At 42.4% G+C, this 20,922-nt stretch overlaps 1 protein-coding gene across 1 annotated transcript in view; it reads right to left on the minus strand.

Moving 5' to 3' along the window:
• The window catches only part of ITGA11 (integrin subunit alpha 11), a 93,324-nt gene that overhangs the window by 18,920 nt on the left and 53,482 nt on the right, over positions 1-20,922 (minus strand). Inside the window, exons 15-21 of the mRNA XM_063314319.1 lie at positions 19,169-19,299; positions 12,788-12,954; positions 11,812-11,954; positions 10,870-10,980; positions 10,015-10,100; positions 9,194-9,401; positions 1,276-1,374 (exon numbers count right to left, since the gene is read on the minus strand). Of these exons, the coding sequence (XP_063170389.1) occupies positions 1,276-1,374; positions 9,194-9,401; positions 10,015-10,100; positions 10,870-10,980; positions 11,812-11,954; positions 12,788-12,954; positions 19,169-19,299 (945 nt within the window). The remainder of the gene's footprint in view (positions 1-1,275; positions 1,375-9,193; positions 9,402-10,014; positions 10,101-10,869; positions 10,981-11,811; positions 11,955-12,787; positions 12,955-19,168; positions 19,300-20,922) is intronic.

Consider the following 20,922-nt stretch of genomic DNA (forward strand, 5'->3'; position numbering starts at 1 on the left):
GCCAAATTGTCAACAGCCATTCAAAAAACCTCAATTAAACTGCTTGATTAGGGAGAAAGCTTTTGGCTTTGTCTTTCAGATTTTAACTGGCTGCCCAAAGGCCTTTTAAGATACTGGACCATCTTAATGCAGCTGAAACCTCTTAGCCAACCTATTATTTTCTTATTTGGCAACAGAGACTTGAAAAAGCTAATATTAATCTGCCTGTTATGCATGATTCCGGAATTCTTAGCAAACTCTTCTGGCCTGGAAAGCAACTGCAATTAGGTGCTGTGGAATCTATGTACAGCAGCGTTACTCAGTCAATGTCTGGAGAGAGTCAGCCTCTAATTTCATGCTCTGGAGTTGTCTTTGGTCACACAGATACTACCACGCAATTCTTCCTAGCATACCAACCCTGGCCAAGCTTCTGTGCAATATAATGGATATTTATAGAGGCATGAGTTTTAGTCATCAAGTTTCTGGACCTGGATTACTGGCAGAGATCTAAGAGGATGCCATGAACCCATGCTGATCGGACACATCCTTTTTCTGAGCAGCAGTAGTAGAAAGACGACAGGATTTTCAGTAACCCAGCACGGGTTTCTCAGCTGCCCAACAACAGTATCAAATCTTTTATTCTTAAATGAAGATGTTGCTGAAAAATAATGCTTGGAGAAAAAGGAATGGATTTTTGTGTAGAGGCATTTGAAAGGTAGATTCTGGTATGAACCCACCTGAGCCAGTATATGTCTCCTGACTCTTACTGATGATTCTTAGGATTCTTGTAAAACTTTGAGTTATTCCTGCCAACCCATTCTCATCCAAGATCCACTGGAGGAAGAACATCATGGCACGATGTAGACCAACTTTCTTTCTCCTATTAGCCTTAAAAGATGCAGCTGCAAAGAGCTATTTTGCCCCTCCTGACAGAAGGAATGCTCTGCTCCTACTGATAGCTGCCTGGTGAGGGGACAGCTGAAAGACAGCACAGGTATCACCCATCAGCAAGGGGACCAAACCCACCAATTGCTGATCCTTGCAAGCAAAAGAAGATCAGCTTGGCCTAAGATGCCACTTTTTTCTGGCTCTGAAACACCGGTCTCCTTCCTCTCTCTCCCTTTCCTTTAGGTGCCGTATCTCAAGAACGTGAGCCAAATTTTAATTGACGTGAGCTGCTCTGGAAAGCAGCAGCCGTATAAAAAACTGGAATCTTAAAAAATGCAGAAAATGAATGACTCAGTCAACCAAACTATAGACTGACTGGCGTGTTTTCTTTGGGAGTCTCCGGCTTACCTTTGCTTTGGCCCGGAAGAAAGGGTAGCTGACATTGCAAACTCTGCTGTTTGAATGTCTCTCTTCAGACATACATTCTATGTTAACATCCAGGTCATCCTGAAATGAAAGGGAAAGGATGCAGATCACAAGTTGTAGCTCACTCTGTAACTTTACACAGAATTACAGCAATAGAACAGGACAGTCTAGATGCTTCTTTAAGGCACAAAGGACCAGATTCAAAATATCATGGTTTGGACACATTATGGGATGAGCTAGCTCCCTTGAGAAGAACACTGGAAAAGAGAAAAAGGGATCGATCAGCAGCAAGATGGATGAATGGCAGTGGTGATGGGTGCACAATTGGAAGACCTAAACAACCCAGGACGGGTGTCTTTCTCTTGTCGCAATCTTCTTCATTCGTGCCATAGAAGAGGGTGCATGGCACATCCACTGACTCTAGAGCTTTATGTAGCCCCTGAAACCCTTGAGTGAGGCTACGCAGCCCATCCAAACATCACTGCCAAACTGAAAGATTATTGTAGCATAAATGGACACTAATCTACAGCACAAGGAGTAAGCACAGTGAGTAAAGTCTCCTTTAAATTAATCTTGATTCTAGGTGCCATCTACAAACATTTCTTGGTAGAATACTGAAAGGGTTTGCTGTAGATTTCTTCCAGAATGTTTATGAGATCCACCCAGTTTGGACAAGGACTAGTGACCTTACAGAGACGTCCATGTGGTTTCTATGGTGCCAATGTGGAAGTGGCTTATCTTCTTCCAGACTGTTTTTCAGTTTCCCAATTTAGTCTAGAGCCCTAAGATTTCCCAGAAGTCTCCTACACAGGTTTCACCCCAGGTAGTTTTTTGAGATTGACCAAGATTGTTTAGGTACTATCCCTAGGTGGGCAATCATACCAACTGTCTTTAATTTGATTTGAATGAATAGGAAATATAAATTTCCCCAAAATTAGTTTTTCTCCGGGTTTCACTCATTTTTCAGCACAAAATCTCCCTGGGATGTCCCTCAGAGACCAAGGCTAGCTTTGAAAACTTCCAGAGAATGTCCACTGAGATAACTGGGCTCATCTGATGAAGAATTTGCTTTCAAAATTTTTTCAGAGGAGAAATTCCAATGAAATGGTCATTAGTGGGGCACCTCCACTTATTTAATAACAAGGGGCTGCAGGAAGTGCGTGAATGTCAAGTCTTCCATTGCACAAAGCTCTCCCTGTGCCGTGCAAGTTCCTGGACTTTCCATACTTCCAGTCACTCCCAAGGGAACATCTAAGGAGGGAACTCTTCTCAGGGGCTTTTTTGTCCCTTTAACAACTAAGGGAGGGTCCTACCTGAAGCCATCAAACTTTGAGGTACCTTGCCTCATAAAATGATACATGAATTTGTGTGACTCCATCATGAGTAAAACCAATTTTTTAAATATATAATTTTATTATGAATTTTGATTATAATAGTAAAATCTAATACAAACTAAACTTAAAGAAAGAAGAGAATAGAAAGAAAGGATAGAAAGTGCAAGGAAAAAGAAAAAAGAAAGAAAAAAGAATATAATAAAGAAAGAGAAAAGAAATAGATAGTTGATAGATAGATAAATAGATAGATAGTATATATAGAAGTGATTTCTAACCTTCATCACAACAAATATAAACAAATTTAGTGACTCTTCACCCCCTCTAAGATTACAAACAATTATTTCTTCATCCCATATCCCATCCCTTATCTATAGACAAATCCATAAAGCATCATCTTTTCAATCCTGGTGTCAGCAGAAAGTCCATAAAGTGTTGCCAGAAGTAACGACATATCTTGTTTTAACCTTGATCAAATAAATCAACTTTATATTCCTTTCTTTTACTTCTAACAGTCTTAATCTTTAATTCGTTCAAATATTGTTGTAGGATTTGATTTCTCTTCATTTGTTCTTTGTCCTATCGCATACAGTTCTTCAAGGCTTTAATAAACCTCTTTTGTAAATCCAATTGGAAAAAATTGTCCAGGTCACTCTCTTGGTTTATCATTTGTATTTCCCTTTTGAATTTTAAAACATCAGCCAATTCCTTTTGTAGATCCAGTGAAACACCCTTTTCCAAGTCATTCTCTTGGCCTGTCACTTGTAAAATCCACTTTTGGTACCATCTCTATCTTGTCAGATAAAATTTGTTCTACACCTGTCATTTCTTCAATAACATCTTTTGGACCTAGTCTATCCACAGAAGCAGACATCATTACCGACATTGTTGATATTGTGGCTACTAATTTCTGACTCCATTCTTCAAAAGTTTCCTTCAGTATTTTCATTATTATAAGGTTTTGCATTTTATAGGCTTGCATTTTTTTTCTTCTACCTAAAATCTTTAGTCCCCTTTAGTGTCCAGTTTTTAAGTCATGAAATAACTGTTACGTCTTCTAACCACCAAAACAGATCTATTTCCACAAGAAGCTGTTTGTTCTTTATAATTAATTCCAAGTCTTATTGTAGAAGTTTCAATATTCAAAATTTATCTGGACCCTTAGAAATCATACCCTCTAAGTATCAGGCACCCAGACCAACATGCAGTAAAGATATAGATTACTACTTATCATTAATTCAAGAAGTATAGGAGCAAAAATTATAGAATAAAGTCTGGAAGAGATGTTAACATTGGATGTTAACAGAGAAAAGGATCTTTGTGAGAAATCCGGGTGTTGGTAAGAGGATACATGGCGTAGGCCTGGTTACTGAGGGACCATCCATCTCCCATCGTATCTGCCCAGCCAATTTGATCTGGCAGGGTTGGCTTGCTCTGGGTTCCTTTGATTAAACTGAGGGCCCGGGTATCCTCCATGAAATTATTGTTTAATGCTCGCTTGCTAACAAGGCACAAGTGGAAAAATTGCTTTCTTTCTTTCTTTCTGGCTGCTGCAAGATCTCCTCCTGTTTTCTCTCCCCAGCTGTTACAAAGCTGAGCTTCTTATCAGGGAGGGAGGCAGCACAGACACCTGTGCTTTCTCAGGCAGCCTGCTCCCCCACACTGCTGAACTGTTGAACCGGGAAAAAGGGGAAGAGGAGATCACTAGCTGACCTAGCTGCGACCTAAGGGCTAATCAGCATAGTAAAACACACACCCCTAAGGTGGGGGTTTTAGAAAACATAGAACATGCTAAGGCATATTATGGGATGACATGTAACATGCAGAGTTACTGCACAAGTGCTAAAAGAATCAGCCAATAAAGAGATTTATTGCCTTTATCTCCTTGCTAGAAGATGCATAAAAGAAAAGCCAAGTGTGTGGTTCAGGGCTCTTGCATTTAAGCAGGAGCCCTCTCTTGTTGCTGTGCACAGAAATAAAAGAGAACAAAGGACCTTCTTGCCTCGGTGTGGTTTACTGGGTGACAACTTGCGCCGAGTCACGGGCCTTCTTGGCCAACAAAACAATGCCATCTATCAGGACCTCGGAAGCGCCCCTTCTCTGTAGCAGCACTTGTCCTCTGGAATGAGATTCCCATGATATCCAAGTGGCCCTCACCCTACTGGTGTTTTGAAGGGCCGTGAAGACCTGGTTCTTTGCCCAGGCCTGGCCCCTTTATACTATGTGGGTTGTTTTCCTTTGCTCCCATCTGGTTTTGTCTTCTTGTTCTTGTTTTTAATGTTTAAAACAATTTGTAAACTGCTCAGAGTTGCTGGGAGTCAGGTGGTAAATAACTAAATAACTAAATAAATAAGATAACTGTGTTAAAATAATCAGTTTAAATTTGGAAATGTCAGTGATCTGGAAGGTGATTAAGACCAGAGATTTCTGGATGGTTTGAGGAGGATGCAAAAAACTTGAATTTACAAGCTGCTGTGTAATTGTATGATTGGCTGTTATATTATGTATGTTATTCCTTCTATTGGATTATGGATTGTAAGGCACTCAGAGCTGCTTTTAATTAGAGTGGCATATAAGCTGGGAATCTTCCATTGCTGTTGATGGACCAATTGGTTTGAAATCAAAGGGTGCCTCTCATAACCAGCCCAAGTTAAGTCCCGGCAAAGTTTGAAATGCTACACTAGAAATGATCAGGATTTCTGTCCTCTAATTATCCCTCGGACCCAATTCTGTATGTTTGTACAGAAAAGTACAGCAGCAAAATAGCAGATCCAGCCAGATTGTGATGATGAAGGAAGAACTGTCACAAGCAGAGACCCAACTCAGATGGGAATTAGAGAGTCCCTGCAAGAGAAAATACTCCCTACTCCTCCTGATTCAGGGATGAGAAAAAGGGTAGTCTACCTGATCCAGGATCTGATCCTTCTCTGGAATGTTGTACTCTTAAATCCTCTATGCTTACAAAATGTTCTGACCCAGAATTATAGGAGATCCCTTTTTAAAAAATGAAACATACAGAAACTGATGATCTAACCTTATCAGTAGGCAAAGATGTCCTTTAATTCCTGCTCTGATGGTTCTGTCTCCTAATATTTTTCTTTGGTTATTTCAGGGTAATCCATCAGAAAAGAGAGAAGCTTTTACACTTTCCCGATTTTGTGGGTAGTTGTTCCTGCAATTTTCCACTGGCGAGCTTTTAAAACCAACAAAAGGAAGGTTACATCATGCTGCATGGATCAGTGAGGCCTTGACAGCAAGGTCAGCATCTTTGCTGCTAAAGAGGGATGGAGGGTGCAGCTGTCCAAAACATACAACAAAGTGCTTACATACGCTGACAGCACATTTACTACATTTCTGAGCGCAGTGAGGGGAGGAGGAGGTTTTGGAGGCCCAGCCAGGATGTGAATGCTGGGATCACCAAGTGGCTGCATGTGAGATGATGCCTCCTAAGTAGCTGCGTATGGTAATGTCATAAGCACGTGTTCTCCATGCCCAGGCAGAGGGTCCATTACGCACTCTCACAGTTATTTAGTCATTGGTGAGTGTTTTGCCATGAATTCAGTAAGACTGGGAAGACACAAATATATTGATTCAGAGGTTTGTTGATGGAATTCCCAGGCATAGCATACTGATTCACACAGATGGCTCAGCATCTGGGCGGTGGCATCACAAGCCAACTCCCGAAAAGGCTTCCAGTGAAGCATGAAGATGCAGGAAGTGTCCTCTTCAGACCTGGGGTCGAAATAGACATGCGTTTGGGTGTGATGGAGGCAAGACTGGAGAAGTCTCGTACAGCTGCTACGAGAGACCTGCACGTCTGCCTCATTCGGGTAGTAAGGTGCCACTCCCCTGCTCGGGGCCCCCGCCATCGTAGCGTTCTGGCATGAGGATGTTCCCGAAGAAAGACTGATCCAGAGAAGGAACGCAGCCCAGCGGAGAGGACTGCATTCTCTGGCTCTTGGCCAGCTTGCCTGCCATTTACCTCCCTTGGAAGGGGAGGGGGCTCAAGGGCAGCTTTTGCCACAGGAAACCGCCTTCCTGACAGCTCAGGCTTGCAGGATTCCGGGTGACAAAGTTGCTGCTGTGGATGCTGCCATATGAAAATAAATCAGAGTCATTTTTAAATAAAGCCCTTTCAGGCATGGGCTGACTTCGAAGGCTTCCTATCGTTAAAGCTTTATTTTTCTCCCAAGTGCTTAACAGATGCTTGGCAAACCTATCTAGCTTTGACATGAGCAATTCTGAGGGTATTGGCTGGCCCAGCCCAAACCCATCTGAGCTTCTTCCTGCCAGAGGAACAACTATTCTCTGGGGAAAAATCACCTCTTACTGACCCCTGGCCATAAACTCAAATATACTGGAGAGAGGTAAAGCAGGAGAACGAGGAGAAAGCTGGGGCTTTGAAGGCCAGAAGTAAAACATGAAGTTGTTTGTCATGAGTGCCGTTGAGCTAAAGTCATCAGCGCAATGGCACTCATGACAATGACAAGGAAATAGGTGAAGGGGTACAAGTTAAGTAGCCATCAACCTACAACGACTAACGGCCAACAAACAATAGCCAAAGGAATCACGGAGCCACCCAAACCATCAGCGGCAATACAACGGGGATCACCCAGCTGAAAGCAATCAGCAGAAGAATGGAAACCTGCCGATGGGCGATCCCGGAAACCCTCACCCACCGGCAGGGCAACGCATGGGACAAAGGGGGGTGACGTGACCGTGAGCGAGGGGGCGCTGACCGGCGCGGGGTATTTAAACCCCGCACCGGCGCGCTCCTGTCACTCTCAGCTTTTTTCTACCAACGCTGTACCTGCCCTGCAATAAACCAGAGCCTGATTCGCAAACCAGTGTCTGATTGTTATTCAGGGGGAGGCAGCGCATGACATTGTTGACTACTGGAAGATTTTGGAGCTGAAGACTCTATTGGCTGAGGTATCTTTTTTCCCTGGGGAAGTAAACTGCTAGTGATGTATCCTTCTCAAGTCACTTGATGATGGATGGATGGATGGATGGATGGATGGATGGAAGGAAGGAAGGATGGAAGGAAGGAAGGAAGGAAGGAAGGAAGGAAGGAAGGAAGGAAGGAAGGAAGGAAGGAAGGAAGGAAGGACAATCGCATACGGACATAGGGCCACACTTAAGATTTCACACAGCCATACAAAGCCAAGGTATGATTTACCAAATAAGTCACAACTGGCAGGGTTGGTGTGAATGCAACCAGAATAACTATACTGTATAACAATCATAAATGAACATTATGTTACTTTGTCTCTGTGTTCATTGTCACAATAACCCTGTGGGCAAATCACGGTTTTTTCCAGTTTAATGCTATAAAGAAACATAGAAATAATAAGTTGCCCAAAAGCCCATCAGCAAAATCAGAATTTAAATTTAAATCCTCTCAAGCAACGTCATCTCTCTCTCCTTTGGAACTTCTGCTGTTCACCTCACATGCGTTAGAGAACAAAACCAAAAATTTTGGAGTGTCTCAGAGCCTTCATACATGAAGAGAGATGGGAAATAGAAGCTGCTGTGGTTTTTATTTGTCCCATATTGTTCAGTTAATATATTTGAAAGCACAGCTCTCTCTGGCACAAAGATGCAGGAAATACTTCTGCAGGCTGTTCATCTTCTAAATACCAAAACAATGGAGGGACAAAACTTCACAAAGGGTGGAGAGATTGATGTGGACCTAGTAATGCTGAGTTTAGCTCTGGCATAAAGATAGGTTACTCTGGTCAAAAGGGCTCAAATATAAGCTCCCAATGATAAAAAGAGGATCCAAGTTCCACATTGGCTACACAATGAGAGCTTCCTCTTCCCTGCACCTCCCCCAAGGACAGCTCCGAAATTCCACTTGCCTTCTGTGATTATTAGACAGTTATACACAATTCTACACAAAGTTGTTTAAACTTAAAAAAAAACCCTGCATTTGGTGAATTCCCTGCTTGCAGAATGAATCACAAGACAATAGGAAGAACAAAATATTAAAGGAAGTCCAGGCATTTTTTGAAATGGGGACATAGGGAAAGAAAGATTCCACCTGGTGGAGGAAGAAAAATAGGGGTGCAATTGGAGCAGGGTGTGCAGAACCTCAGAGCAACCCATCACTCCTATATCACAGGCCACAGAGCTTTCTGGACTTAGTTACACTGGTAAAGGGCACCATCCTTCTTCAGGAATAAGGCAGCACAGCACTCAACAGATTTTGGGTGGCCAGGAGCTGCAGTGGATGGATAGATGCAGCAAAATGGCTAAAACCAGGATTCAGGGTGGTGGTGGTGGAGTGGAGGGATGCTTGAGTGCTTATTCTTGAATGCCCACACCACCTCATTCAATCCAAGTCAAAGGTGGGGTGAGTTTGGAAGTCTTATTAAAACATTAAGTCAATTTTAAAGTACACAGTATAGCTTTTGAATGTTTTCCAACTCAAAACAATAGAGAACTATGCTCCTAATTTTCAGCAAACAAATCAGTGGTGGCTTCAAGGGCTGCCAGAAAGAGATCTTTGATCATAAGAATTATCAGCCTTCCCCCAATCTTCTCCTGCAAGAGTGTTTATGCCTTACCTTCTGAATCAAGCTTGCAAACTGCAGGTTCCTTGAGAAGGAAATGTTTAGAATGGTGTTATATGCATTTTCTCCTCTGTTCTCCAACAGGGCTTCTACCGCTACCCTCCTCCTGGCACTCTCTATGACAAAAATTGAGGTATCAAAAGACAGGGTGTAGGCGGAGCAATCCGAATGAGATTTTCTCAGGATGCGTCTGCAATATTCCCTATGAAAAAAGGAAATGTTAAGGCAGCAGCAGATAGCAGGGTCTGCAATAGCATTAGGAAAATTCGCATAGTCCACCTGGCAGTCCATGACTGAAGTCTCTTGCACACACACTGTGCAGTCAAGGGATGGGGGGCAGACTAGGGCCTCACTGAGGGTACAGTGGTGCTGGCAGCAGTGTGAGAAAAGGTGTGTGAGGTGGAAGGAAGGGGAGGTTGAGGACCATTGGGTTGGGGTAGAGGTCTTTTAGCAAGAAAGGTGCCCCTAACCTATTTTTCAAACCAGGGTACAGTGACAAGGCAAAACTACACATTATTGTACATGAGCATGCTATTTTCCCCCTCCCTCTTGATTCTGTCACCTTTTTTTGACACTTGAACCAGCTGCCCCTCTTTTCCTTATCCCCCTCTTCCCCCCTTGGTTCTTTGCCCCTGGAGGTGATGTTCACAGAGCATAATGATTCCCTTTCAGGACAAAGGAAAAGAAAGAGATTCACCAGTTCCGGATGGTTTTCTCTCCCACAAAGCTCTCAAAAGTGAACCATGCAATCTGATTTCCCAGATCCCTCTCACTTGCCGGCCTTACTTTAGGCTCACTCCAGATGATCTACTCACATTGCAGTTGGGACATCTGTTTTAGCATCAAGAACCAAATTAGGGATGCAGTGCTCATCCTCGTTGCATCCGTTCCAGAATGGTACCTATGGGGCAGAGGAGAAGGGTTGGCTCATTTAAGCTAGGCATCCTCAGTGTTCTGGAAGATATGCATGACTCGAGGAAGGATTGGGGAATGTTAACCTCTCACCAAGACAGTGCAGGGCAGAAACCCTAACAACCTATTACAGGTTGCTTGGCTCTTTGGTTGCTGAAACTAATTTCTGAGGCCCAGAAACCATTTAGTTCATTCAAACGTCTCTGTTCTCGGGCTGGAATAGAGGAGCCAGAATATTTCAGAGCAACCTGGGTGCCCTCCTTCAAGGGTTCATGAATCCTTGCAAAATTTTACAGTGGTAGAGGCATGTCATGTTATAATAAAGTGGACTGGATTTAAAGATTGGGCCATTTGTTTTCTGCAAATTTGGTAGTTCCTATTTTGCTCCATGACACATAGAAACACATGAAGCAAGGGGACTCCAGCCTCATTCGGCCAAATTTGGGGCATATTGTTTTTTATTTATTAATTCATACATATATACTGTAGTTTAAACTACATTGTGAATATTTCATCAAAAAGACCCTTTGAGTCTTTATCCTCTGCTCTCTGTTCTTTCTGACTCCTACAGTCCCCAGGTATCTTCCCTTCCTGACTCATTCATCTCAGACTACTGTTCTTTATCCTCTGCTGAAAGAGGCTTTGGACCACGGTGATGGGAAAAGGGAGCCAAAGCAATAAGTAAGTAGAACGTTCATTGCAACGGTGTCTAGGTGTCATCTCCAACCCTCACTCCAGGATCAGGAAGTGTTACGCACAGCAACTTTCAGTGAAGTTGGCCACCCATCATCCATCACTGGTCCAGTCTCAGGACTATTTAGAGCATAATCAACAGAGAAAGTCACTGGTTTCACATAATCAGCTGTATCCTGAAAGAATTGAAAGAACAGATAATCATCATCATCCTTTGGCTGAGTGTGCCCAACACACTTAATCTGGTTATTTAATTAACTTCTAGGTTTACACAGTGCATTGCACCATAAACTGTCCAAATGAGTGGGATTTGCCTTATTTTTACTTTTTGTTTCTTTATAAATTTATTTTATACCACCCCAATCACAAAACTCTGGGTGGTTTATTGTTTTTTGTCTTTATGCCCTGCCTTTTTATTTATGCAAATACTCAAGCCTTCCTATGACAATTCAAAAAATACGACTATAAAATAATAACAAAAATGCATTTATAATCAGACTCAAAAATGAAAACCAGAAACTAATAGAAATGTCATTAAATACTTATCAATTAAAAGCTTAATGAAAAGAGATGTATTTCTGCCAATTTTCCTTCCATCAAGCTTGCTGTAAAGAGACAATTGGACAGTAACCACAATAATAGTCCTTGCCAACCAGGACAACTGGGCAGAATTGGTTCTTTCTGCAGGCTGGTATGTGGGCCTAGAGGCCCAGTGGATGTTTTAATCAACTAATAGCTGGTGTGAAAAGACTTGCAGGAGATGCTTCACAAAGCTGGATATAAAACAGGGACATCCACTGGGGAGTCAAAATTGGCACACTTGCACAAAAGTGGCAGAGCTTCAGTTGTGACGCCATGTCTACCATCTTGCAAATTCTACTCCCCCACACCTCCTGCCTGCAGACACCCCTGAAAAAAGGCAACCTTTTCTGCTCTTTGAGACAAAAACAGGAGCAATATGAGTGTAGAACAAAGTTTCCTTTGTCACCTAGCAAGAAAGTCCCTACCAAGACATGAAAGTCCATCCTGTCACAGTGTTCCTGCCCAGCAAAGAGGGTGGCTGCCTTGTGGGCAAGTCGGTCTCCATTTTCATCCAGGTGGGCTCGTGGGATATATCGTCGCTCATCAATGGTGAGGCTGTAATTCAGTGCTGTGATAAGGGAAGACTGAGTCTAAACAATTTATTCCCAAACATAGAATAAAATATAGAGCTAACTTGAGACCAGAATCTCAAGTTATCTCAAATCTCATATTCACTAATGCGCAGAGAACACTTGGTTAACCCGCTCTGCAGCCCCACTTCCCTAATGTTAACTGTGGTCCCTGGCCAAGAAAGACTGCCACAATTGTCCTATAAACTCACTTTTTAAATAATAAACTCACTTTTATACCTAAGCAAGTGATGATTAAATTGACATTATCCTGAGAGGTACATGGGTCTAAACAGAGAGTGTCCATACATCCATGTAGAACAAAACAGCAAGTAAGGGTGTGAGCTATGCAACCTTCAGTTCAAACCAATTATGGGCATCTTTGGGGGGGATCAAAAAAGTAAAAATGACCATTCTGACTCTGATGGAAGCCCTGCCCCTTTTTTACGCACATCACACGTGGCACATATTAAAAAAAAGGGCAAGGGTTCAACTGCATGGCTATGGTTGGCATCTTGATTTTTTGAACCCGCCAGATGCCCCTACAACCAGTGATATTATTCCCATTATGCTCTAGTTGCTGGCAGTGATGGGAAGAAGAAAGCTAGGAGGGGCTTCCTCGTAATCACCCAAGTTGTGGGGACAAGACTAATGTCAGGGTTTCTCCCCTTAAATGCTTGTGCCTGTGGTGCCGAGTTTTATCTCCCTGTTGCCTGCTGTGGGTGTCTGGGGCAGGACTGTGTTCTGAATTAAAGCGCCCCCTCCCCCGGGAGCAGCACAGTCACCCAGTGGGGAGAACGACCCCCAAGGAAGAGCAGCCCCTGCCACTCACCCACGTGTGCGGTCTGAAAATGAGCTGAGAGAAAAACAGCAGTGAAGCAAACGAACGCCGACAGACAAGTAGCCTCTTTTCCATTCCGAACACAGTCCTTGGCAAAGATGTTGATTTTGGAGGGCTCAAACTGGAGGGCGGCGTTGACTTGGACCACGCTGCGGGACCTTATGGGGAAGAGGCAAAGGCAGATGACATCCTGACCCAGTGCAGAAATGCATTACTAAGGCAGGGCTTGGATTCAATGGGGGAAATGCTTCCTTGCTGCGGCTGTGTGCTTTCTGGGATCGGGTGGCTCCCTCCGCAGCTGGGAAAAGGTTTTAAGGTGCGGTTTAAGGCTCAAACAAGAGGTTTATTTGCAGCCCTCCAAAGCAAGTCTGTGGGTATGCTTTAGTGAAGCATACTCTGTGAACTCCAGCCACTGGAGTTTACAGACGATGGATTATGGCATGTGTCATGCTAACCGAGTCATGTTGGTTATTTATGTTAATATATTGTTTTCTACTACAGATTAAGGTTACTATGGTAACTAATCATTTTGGCCGGGTGAAGAGGTTGAATTTAATTGTCCTCTTTTCGGATGTTAATTGTTGCACTGAGGGAGAAGAACTTGCCTGGACTTGTTTTAGTTTTTCAGTTTCCCTTCTGTGCAGGCATGTAGACAGTTAAGCAGCTCTCACTGAGAGCCTATGAGAACGCAGAAGCCTTTAAATATGTTTGTTTTCTGTAAATAAAATTATTTTTATAGAAATGCCTGGTGTGTGACTTTTCTGATCTCTCCTGGGCCAAAGGCTTTCTAGCACTCTGCCAACAGGTTATGGGCCCAGTAAGCAGCCCAGTAACCCCAGTAAGCCCAGTAAAACCCCAGAGAGAATAGAGAGATCAGCTCCACACCTCATGCACAATTTAAAGGCAGGTAGCAAAGACCTGTGAAGATTTTCTTTTGAGCCACCTGGAGATTTTCCAGCAACTGCCAGTTTACAGGACAAAGAAGCCAGCTGAGGTGGCTTGCAAAAGAAGGAAGAAGCCATGGCTACCTCCCAGCCCTCAGCGATGCCTCTGGAGCGCCTATCAGAGACCAACTATTTGAATTGGGCCCTGAAGATGGAGATGTATCTTCGCAGAGAGAATCTTTGGCTGCCAATTGGTGAGCAAACCCCCCAAAATCCCAGTGCTGAATGGCTGAGACAGGAAGAGCGGGCTAGAGCCACCATTATCCTAGGAGTTGAGGACAATCAGCTAGTCCACGTGCGAGATATGCAGTCTGCAAAGCAACTTTGGGACGCTTTGAGAGACTTGTATGTAAAGGTAACAGCAGGGAGTAAAGTTACCCTGACAAAAAAGCTGTACAAAGCCTACCTTGCAGAAGGAGATAGCCTTCCTGAGCACCTGCATCATATTCAACAGCTGTTTGTTGAATTGCAGGAGAGAGGAATGGAATTCACACCTCTCACAAAATCCTATATCCTCCTGTCCTCACTGAGTGAAATGTGGGACATGCTGATTTGGAGGCTATGCCTGAAGCAGACCTCACCCCATCGTATGTTACACAGCACTTACTCGCTGAATGGGAGAAGAGAGAGGAAAGATCCCCCCCATCTCTTCTGGAAAGCTGCAAGACCAGAAAACAAGGGAAAAGAAGGGAACAGAAGCTGAGGCCACAGCACTAGCAAGCCAGCGATGCTTTACTTGTGGTTCAGCTGGACATTTGCAGAAAGACTGTGCCATGAGACCCAAGAGTAGAAAGACAGAGAAGAAGAACACAAGGGCAACACAAAAGAAGGCTCTTCAGACAACCCAAATTGCACAGGTTGCTGAGAAGGGTAATTCTGATGTATGGGTATTAGATTCTGGGGTCAACTGTCATTTATGTAATTGTAAAAGCTCTTTTGTGTCACTGTCTAAAACTGAAAGACAAAGTGTATCTTTGGCTGATGGGTCTGTGACCAAAATTATGGGACAAGGTGACTTGTATTTATCCTGCTTGGGAGAAACTCTAAAAGGTGTATGGTATGTGCCAAATTTACAATCAAACCTTTTATCTGTGGCACAATTGGCTGCAACAGGGTATGTTATAACATTTAAGAAAAATGGTTGTGAGATACGTAAAAATGGGAAATTGTGTGCTACTGGTATATTAAAAGACTCCTTGTACATTGTGCAAAATGCAAGGAAGCCAAGCAGCAAGGCTGCAGTTGGCAACACACCATATCATGACCAATGTGTACACCTGATGCACAGGAGATTTGGTCATGCTAATTTCAAGTATATAGCACAAATGCCACAGCTGTGCGCTGACCTAAAGATAAAACCCTGTGACAAATACTTAGGTTGTGTAGTTTGCAAAGAATGCAAAACACTAAAAGCTCCTGTGAGTAAGCACAGTGACAGGGTTACAACTAGACCTTTGGAAATTGTACACTCTGACATTATTGGTCCTTTTGCTCCAAGTCTTGGACAAGCAAGGTATGCAATGACCATCATTGATGATTTCTCAAGATACACATTTATCTACATCTTAAAACACAAAGATGAGGCATTTGAGAAATTTAAAGGTTTTGTGAGATGAGCAAATGGAAAATTCCCTAGGCCTGTATCTGCACTCCAATGTGATAGAGGAGGAGAGTACCTTTCTCACAAATTCAAAAGGTTCTTAGCTGAAAAGGGGATAGAACAAATTCTTTCTAACCCTTATACCCCTCAGCAAAATGGTGTTGCTGAAAGAAAGGGCAGAACCTTGCAAAGTGTGACAGAATGCATGCTTAAAGATTCACATTTATCTTTTAAGTATTGGGGAGAGGCAATATCTACTGCCTGTTATATACAAAACAGATTGTATAACTCTGTGATTCAGGACACTCCATTCCATGTGTTTTATGGTGTGAAACCAAAGGTAAACCATCTTAGAGTGTTTGGTAGCACTGCTTGGGTTCATATTCCAAAACAACAGAGAAGGAAAGGAGGCCCCACAACAAAGAAAGCCATCTTTGTTGGCTATGAACAAAGCCAGAGGAGCTACAGGTTCATAGTGGGAGAGAAATTGATAATTAGCAAAAGCGCTTCTTTTGCTGAACAAAACTGGGGGAGATTAAATTCTAGCTCTCCAGTTGATCTGACCACCACAAGAGAACAGCAAGGACTTGCTGATAGTGATCTTTTGCCTGATGAGGACATTAAACCAGAAAAGCAAACTGAAGATATGTCTGATGAGACAGGTGCTTCTCAGGAAAGTGATAGGAGTCAAAATTTAAGCCCTGTATTACCTCGCAGATCTCAGAGAAGTAATAAAGGCGTTCCTCCATCACGTTTTCAGGCTGAAACAGTAAAGGCTTTTCACATATTCACAGAACCTGAGTCTTTAGAACAAGTGAATGCTTTACCACCAGAGATTGCACAAAATTGGCATTCTGCCATGCAACAGGAGTTAGCATCCTTGAAAGAAAATAAAACATGGAAACTGGTAAATCTACCTCCAAATGAACGCTGTTTAGGTTGCAGGTGGGTTTTCAAACTGAAAAGGGATGCTGATGGCAAAATCCAAAAATATAAAGCAAGGTTAGTTGCAAAAGGGTTCGCTCAAAGGAAAGATTTAGACTTTGACAAGACTTTTGCACCAGTTACTAAAGGTGAATCAATTAGATTACTGTTAAAAATTGCTGCACTGAAAGGAATGTCAGTTCACCACTATGACATTCAAACTGCATTTCTCTATGGTGATTTAGACCACAAATTATATATGCAGCAACCCCCTGGCTATGAAAAAGGGGAGAATCTAGTCTGTGAACTGCAGAAGTCAGTCTATGGGTTAAAACAAGCTGCTAGATCCTGGAACCAAAAATTAGATGAAAAACTGCAGAATTTTGGTTTTGAAAAAGGAAAAGCAGATCCATGTGTATATATGAAGAAAGACAAACAAGGCTGTATGTATCTGTGCATTTATGTTGATGATTTGCTGCTGTTCACACCAACAGAAAAAAAAGGCTTGATTTTGAAGCCTGCATGAAAAGCCATTTCACATTAAAAAGCTGTGGAACTGTAACAAATAACCTAGGTTTGGAAATACACAGGAAGAAGGATGGTAGCTTTCTGTTAAACCAAAGGGGAGATAATGTTAAAATAATGTGAATGGAAAGACATACAGAGTTGTCAAAGAAAATGGTTTGTGTCTTATTCTGTAGTATAAAAAGGGGAGTGTTAATATATTGTTTTCTACTACAGATTAAGGTTACTATGGTAACTAATCATTTTGGCCGGGTGAAGAGGTTGAATTTAATTGTCCTCTTTTCAGATGTTAATTGTTGCACTGAGGGAGAAGAACTTCCCTGGACTTGTTTTAGTTTTTCAGTTTCCCTTCTGTATAGGCATGTAGACAGTTAAGCAGCTCTCAGTGAGAGCCTATGAGAATGCAGAAGCCTTTAAATATGTTTGTTTTCTGTAAATAAAATTATTTTTATAGAAATGCCTGGTGTGTGACTTTTCTGATCTCTCCTGGGCCAAATGCTTTCTAGCACTCTGCCAACAATTTAAAACATGATGGTTAAATGAACCATGGGTTAGTGCTGTGTGTGAATTCAGCTTCAGAGTAAGAGGATTGTATATAATCACTGGGTAAAATAGACTTAGGTATATATAGCAAGTCACACAGGACATGTGACATGCGATACTTAACACTCTTTTGTTTCACTTAAGAGTGATTAACCATGGCTTAAACATGATTAAACCATGACCTTAAATTAGGATGTAAAATAATGACTTGATTATTACAATCACCTATAATCCTGAAACTTCCACTGCTGGGAAAGATGGAATGGGTTTTTCATTAGGGGAATAGACAGTGTATGAAATTTTCACAATACAGAAAACATTGACAGAATTTGCTGGATAATTTCCCTTCCAATTTAATATCATTTCTAGCTTAGAATGAAATAAATCAATGTCTCTTTTGCTAGAAGCTCACTGGATGACTGAGCAAAACACGGATTCCAAGCCATGTTTTGGACAGATAAACGAGAGATACAGCCAGAGAAGAGAAACCAGGTTACTGTAATGAGCTCTACATGCCCTGGAAGACCAACCAGAAACTTCAATGGGTTAAAATGCAGCTACCCATTTGATAACAAATCAAGCCATCACTATTACAGGAATGGTAGTGGTTACCAGTGTGTTTTCCAGTGCAATTCAGTGCAGTTATCACTAGAAAGCCCTCTATGGTTTAGGGCCTGCCTTCTTTGAAATCACCTATTCTACATAGCAGCTGCCTATGCAAAGCGCATGTTGTACTCCCAATGGCGTTGGGATCACTGGGATCCACAAAACCCTATACCAGTAGAAAGTAATGATCTATGAAGGGTAGCATGAACGCACAGTGTGATAGAAAGTGGTGATTGTCCCTTTTATTGGATTACATCTTGACTTTTTGAAATTTTATTTACTTATTTATTATTCAAATTTCTCTTACTGCCCATCTCCCCCCAAGAGGGGGACTCTGATGTGTAGTTTGCTGTATCTGAAGCAATATAATGAATCTTTGACATTGGCCTCATGTTAGATAGTATTTAAGCAATTTAGTAATCTAGTATTTTAGAATTTAGTAAACCAGTGTTCTAGTATTTTATTTTTACTTCAGTAATTTAGTAATCTAGCTTTTCAGCATTTATTCTTAATATTTGCACCTATATGGTATTTCAGTTTATTCCCCCTTTTTTTTGCAATTTCTTACTTTTGTTACATAACTGTACAATTGTACAGTTGTTGCAAACTGTACAAAAAATTCTGGTCCAAGCTTATAGTAAAGGATATGGATTGAATATCCATATAGCAGCAAACCCAGCCAAATATAAATACGGAAGCTAATTATGCTAGAGCCGTTGCCATTCGTGCTACATTCATCCTTCAGATGGGGTGGGGAGGGGGATCCTTGAGATGTTGCAGCTTCCAGAAGCCCAGCCAGCATGACTAATAGTGGGGATGATAAAAGGTGTTGTTCAGCAATGCCTGGAAGGTTACCTGTAAACATCCTACCTAATGGGAAGGATATAGAAAATAAATAAACAGCAAGTTTAAGTTGCACCTAAAATTAAAGATACATTTTTTCTTCTTCTAAATGATTATTTATTCATAGGCAAATATACTATGTCAATTTAGTGGATTACAGTCATATGTCTGACTATGACATTTCTTTAACAAGGAGGAAGTACTGTGAAACATATCATAAGGTTAACCAAGCTGCTTCAAGCTCTTTGATAGGTACATTCCTAATTATGGACACCTGCAAGCCCAGCGTGCTGGCTAGATTCTGCTGCACTGCCCCCCCCCCACCTCCTCCCAAGTTTCACTCCAAATGAAAATGTGTCAACCAGCCCTAAATCTGACATGACCAACCATAATAGGACAGCACTTCCACGGGAGCCCACAGCAAGATCCACAAGCTTGTCTTCATTCATATCCAGGTACCCATGGATGCTGTTCCCAAAATACATGAAGCCAGGAGAAAGGTCAGCAGCTGCAATTCTCTGGAAGACCACAGGAAGAAAACCAGTTAGTTTTCTTTGAACACGCCTGTGCAAAAGCAATTATGTATTTTTAACAAGCATGCATATTCAAATTACAACTGTGTGTTTACATGCGTACAAGGTATATTGCTTGATTTGTTGGACTTCAGCAAGTGTATCAATTTAAGTTACACTTAAATAGTATTAAGTTAAATAAACACAAAATATGATTACTCCCCATGTATTTAATAATCCTCCTGTCTGTTACATTTCACAGTTACAATCTTCTTCTTCCTCCTAGCATTTTCCCGCTATCGCCGGGTCTGCTTTTTGGATCCTGAAACGCCACTTTGCCCGATTGTCCACATCCTCAGGGCACAGACCCTCGATTTGCATGTCCTTATTGATGGTGTCTTGCCATCTCTGTTTTGGTCACCCACGTGGCCACCGGCCATCGATTTTAAGATGGTAAACTATTTTGGCGACAGTGGAAGGTTCTGCTCTAAGGACACGTCCATACCAACGAAGCTGGCTTTCTCTCATCTTCTCTGTAATTGATGTCACGCCTAGTTGTTGTCGGGTGGCATCATTTGTGACATGATTGAGCAGGGAGATGCCCGATATCCAACGGAGCATACGCATTTCCGTAACATGGAGGCGGCTCTCTATACCTTCTGTTGCTGCCCAACACTCGGTTCCATACAGTGCCACAGGGCGAACAATCGTCTTATAGATCTTAGATTTGAGACGGGTTGGTATTTGTTTGTCACAAAGCACACCAGTGAGTTCTCGCCAGTTCAACCAGGCCACATTCACCCTCGCTCGCACATCACCGCTGATGCCACCGTCACCTTGGAGATGGGAGCCAAGGTACTGAAAAGAATCCACCTTCTTTACATTTCCTCCATTTTATTTGGAGCGTCCCACAGGTGGTTACAGTCTCTAGGTACTCAGTTTTCTTTATGTTCAGGTGGAGTCTGAAATGGCTGAGGCAGTCATTCCATGCCTGTACTTGCCACTGCAGTTCATTCCTAGTAGAAGCAAGCATGACAGCGTAGGGTACAGTCCAGGGTGCATTTTGCTGCAGGTCTCGTGGATTGGTATCCATGACTAATATAAATAGGTGCGGTGACAGCGCAGAGCCTTGGTGTACTCCGACCGTCACCGGAAAACTGTCAGAGAGGCTAGCTGAGCATTGCACACGGCTACTTGTGTTCTTATATAGCATTTTGACTCAGTCGAGTAATTCAGGCACCCCGTGATCATGACTGTGTTCCATACCAAATCACTTGGTGTGGAACACAGTCAAAAGCCTTTTCCAAGTCCGGGAATGCCATGTGCAAGGGTTGGGTCTTCTCTTGGCATTTCTCTATAAGCTGGAGAGCTGCCAAAATGGCATTGGTACTCCCGCATCCTTTGATGAAGCCACATTGACAGTGAGTTGGATGATGTTGCGAATGCACTGGCCCAAATTTTTTTTCAAGACCTTCGTAGTGTGGAACAAGAGGTGAATTGGGCAGTAGTTGGCGCAGCTGGCTGGGTCGCCCTTGTTTTTAGATATGGGGACTGTTATATTCCACAGTTACAGTGTGGTGATTTACAATGTGGTGGAACACAAAGGGTTTTCAGGCCTCCTGTGGCTTT

The sequence above is a fragment of the Candoia aspera genome, chromosome 13, assembly GCF_035149785.1.
Source record: "Candoia aspera isolate rCanAsp1 chromosome 13, rCanAsp1.hap2, whole genome shotgun sequence".
Classification (NCBI taxonomy): domain Eukaryota; kingdom Metazoa; phylum Chordata; class Lepidosauria; order Squamata; family Boidae; genus Candoia; species Candoia aspera.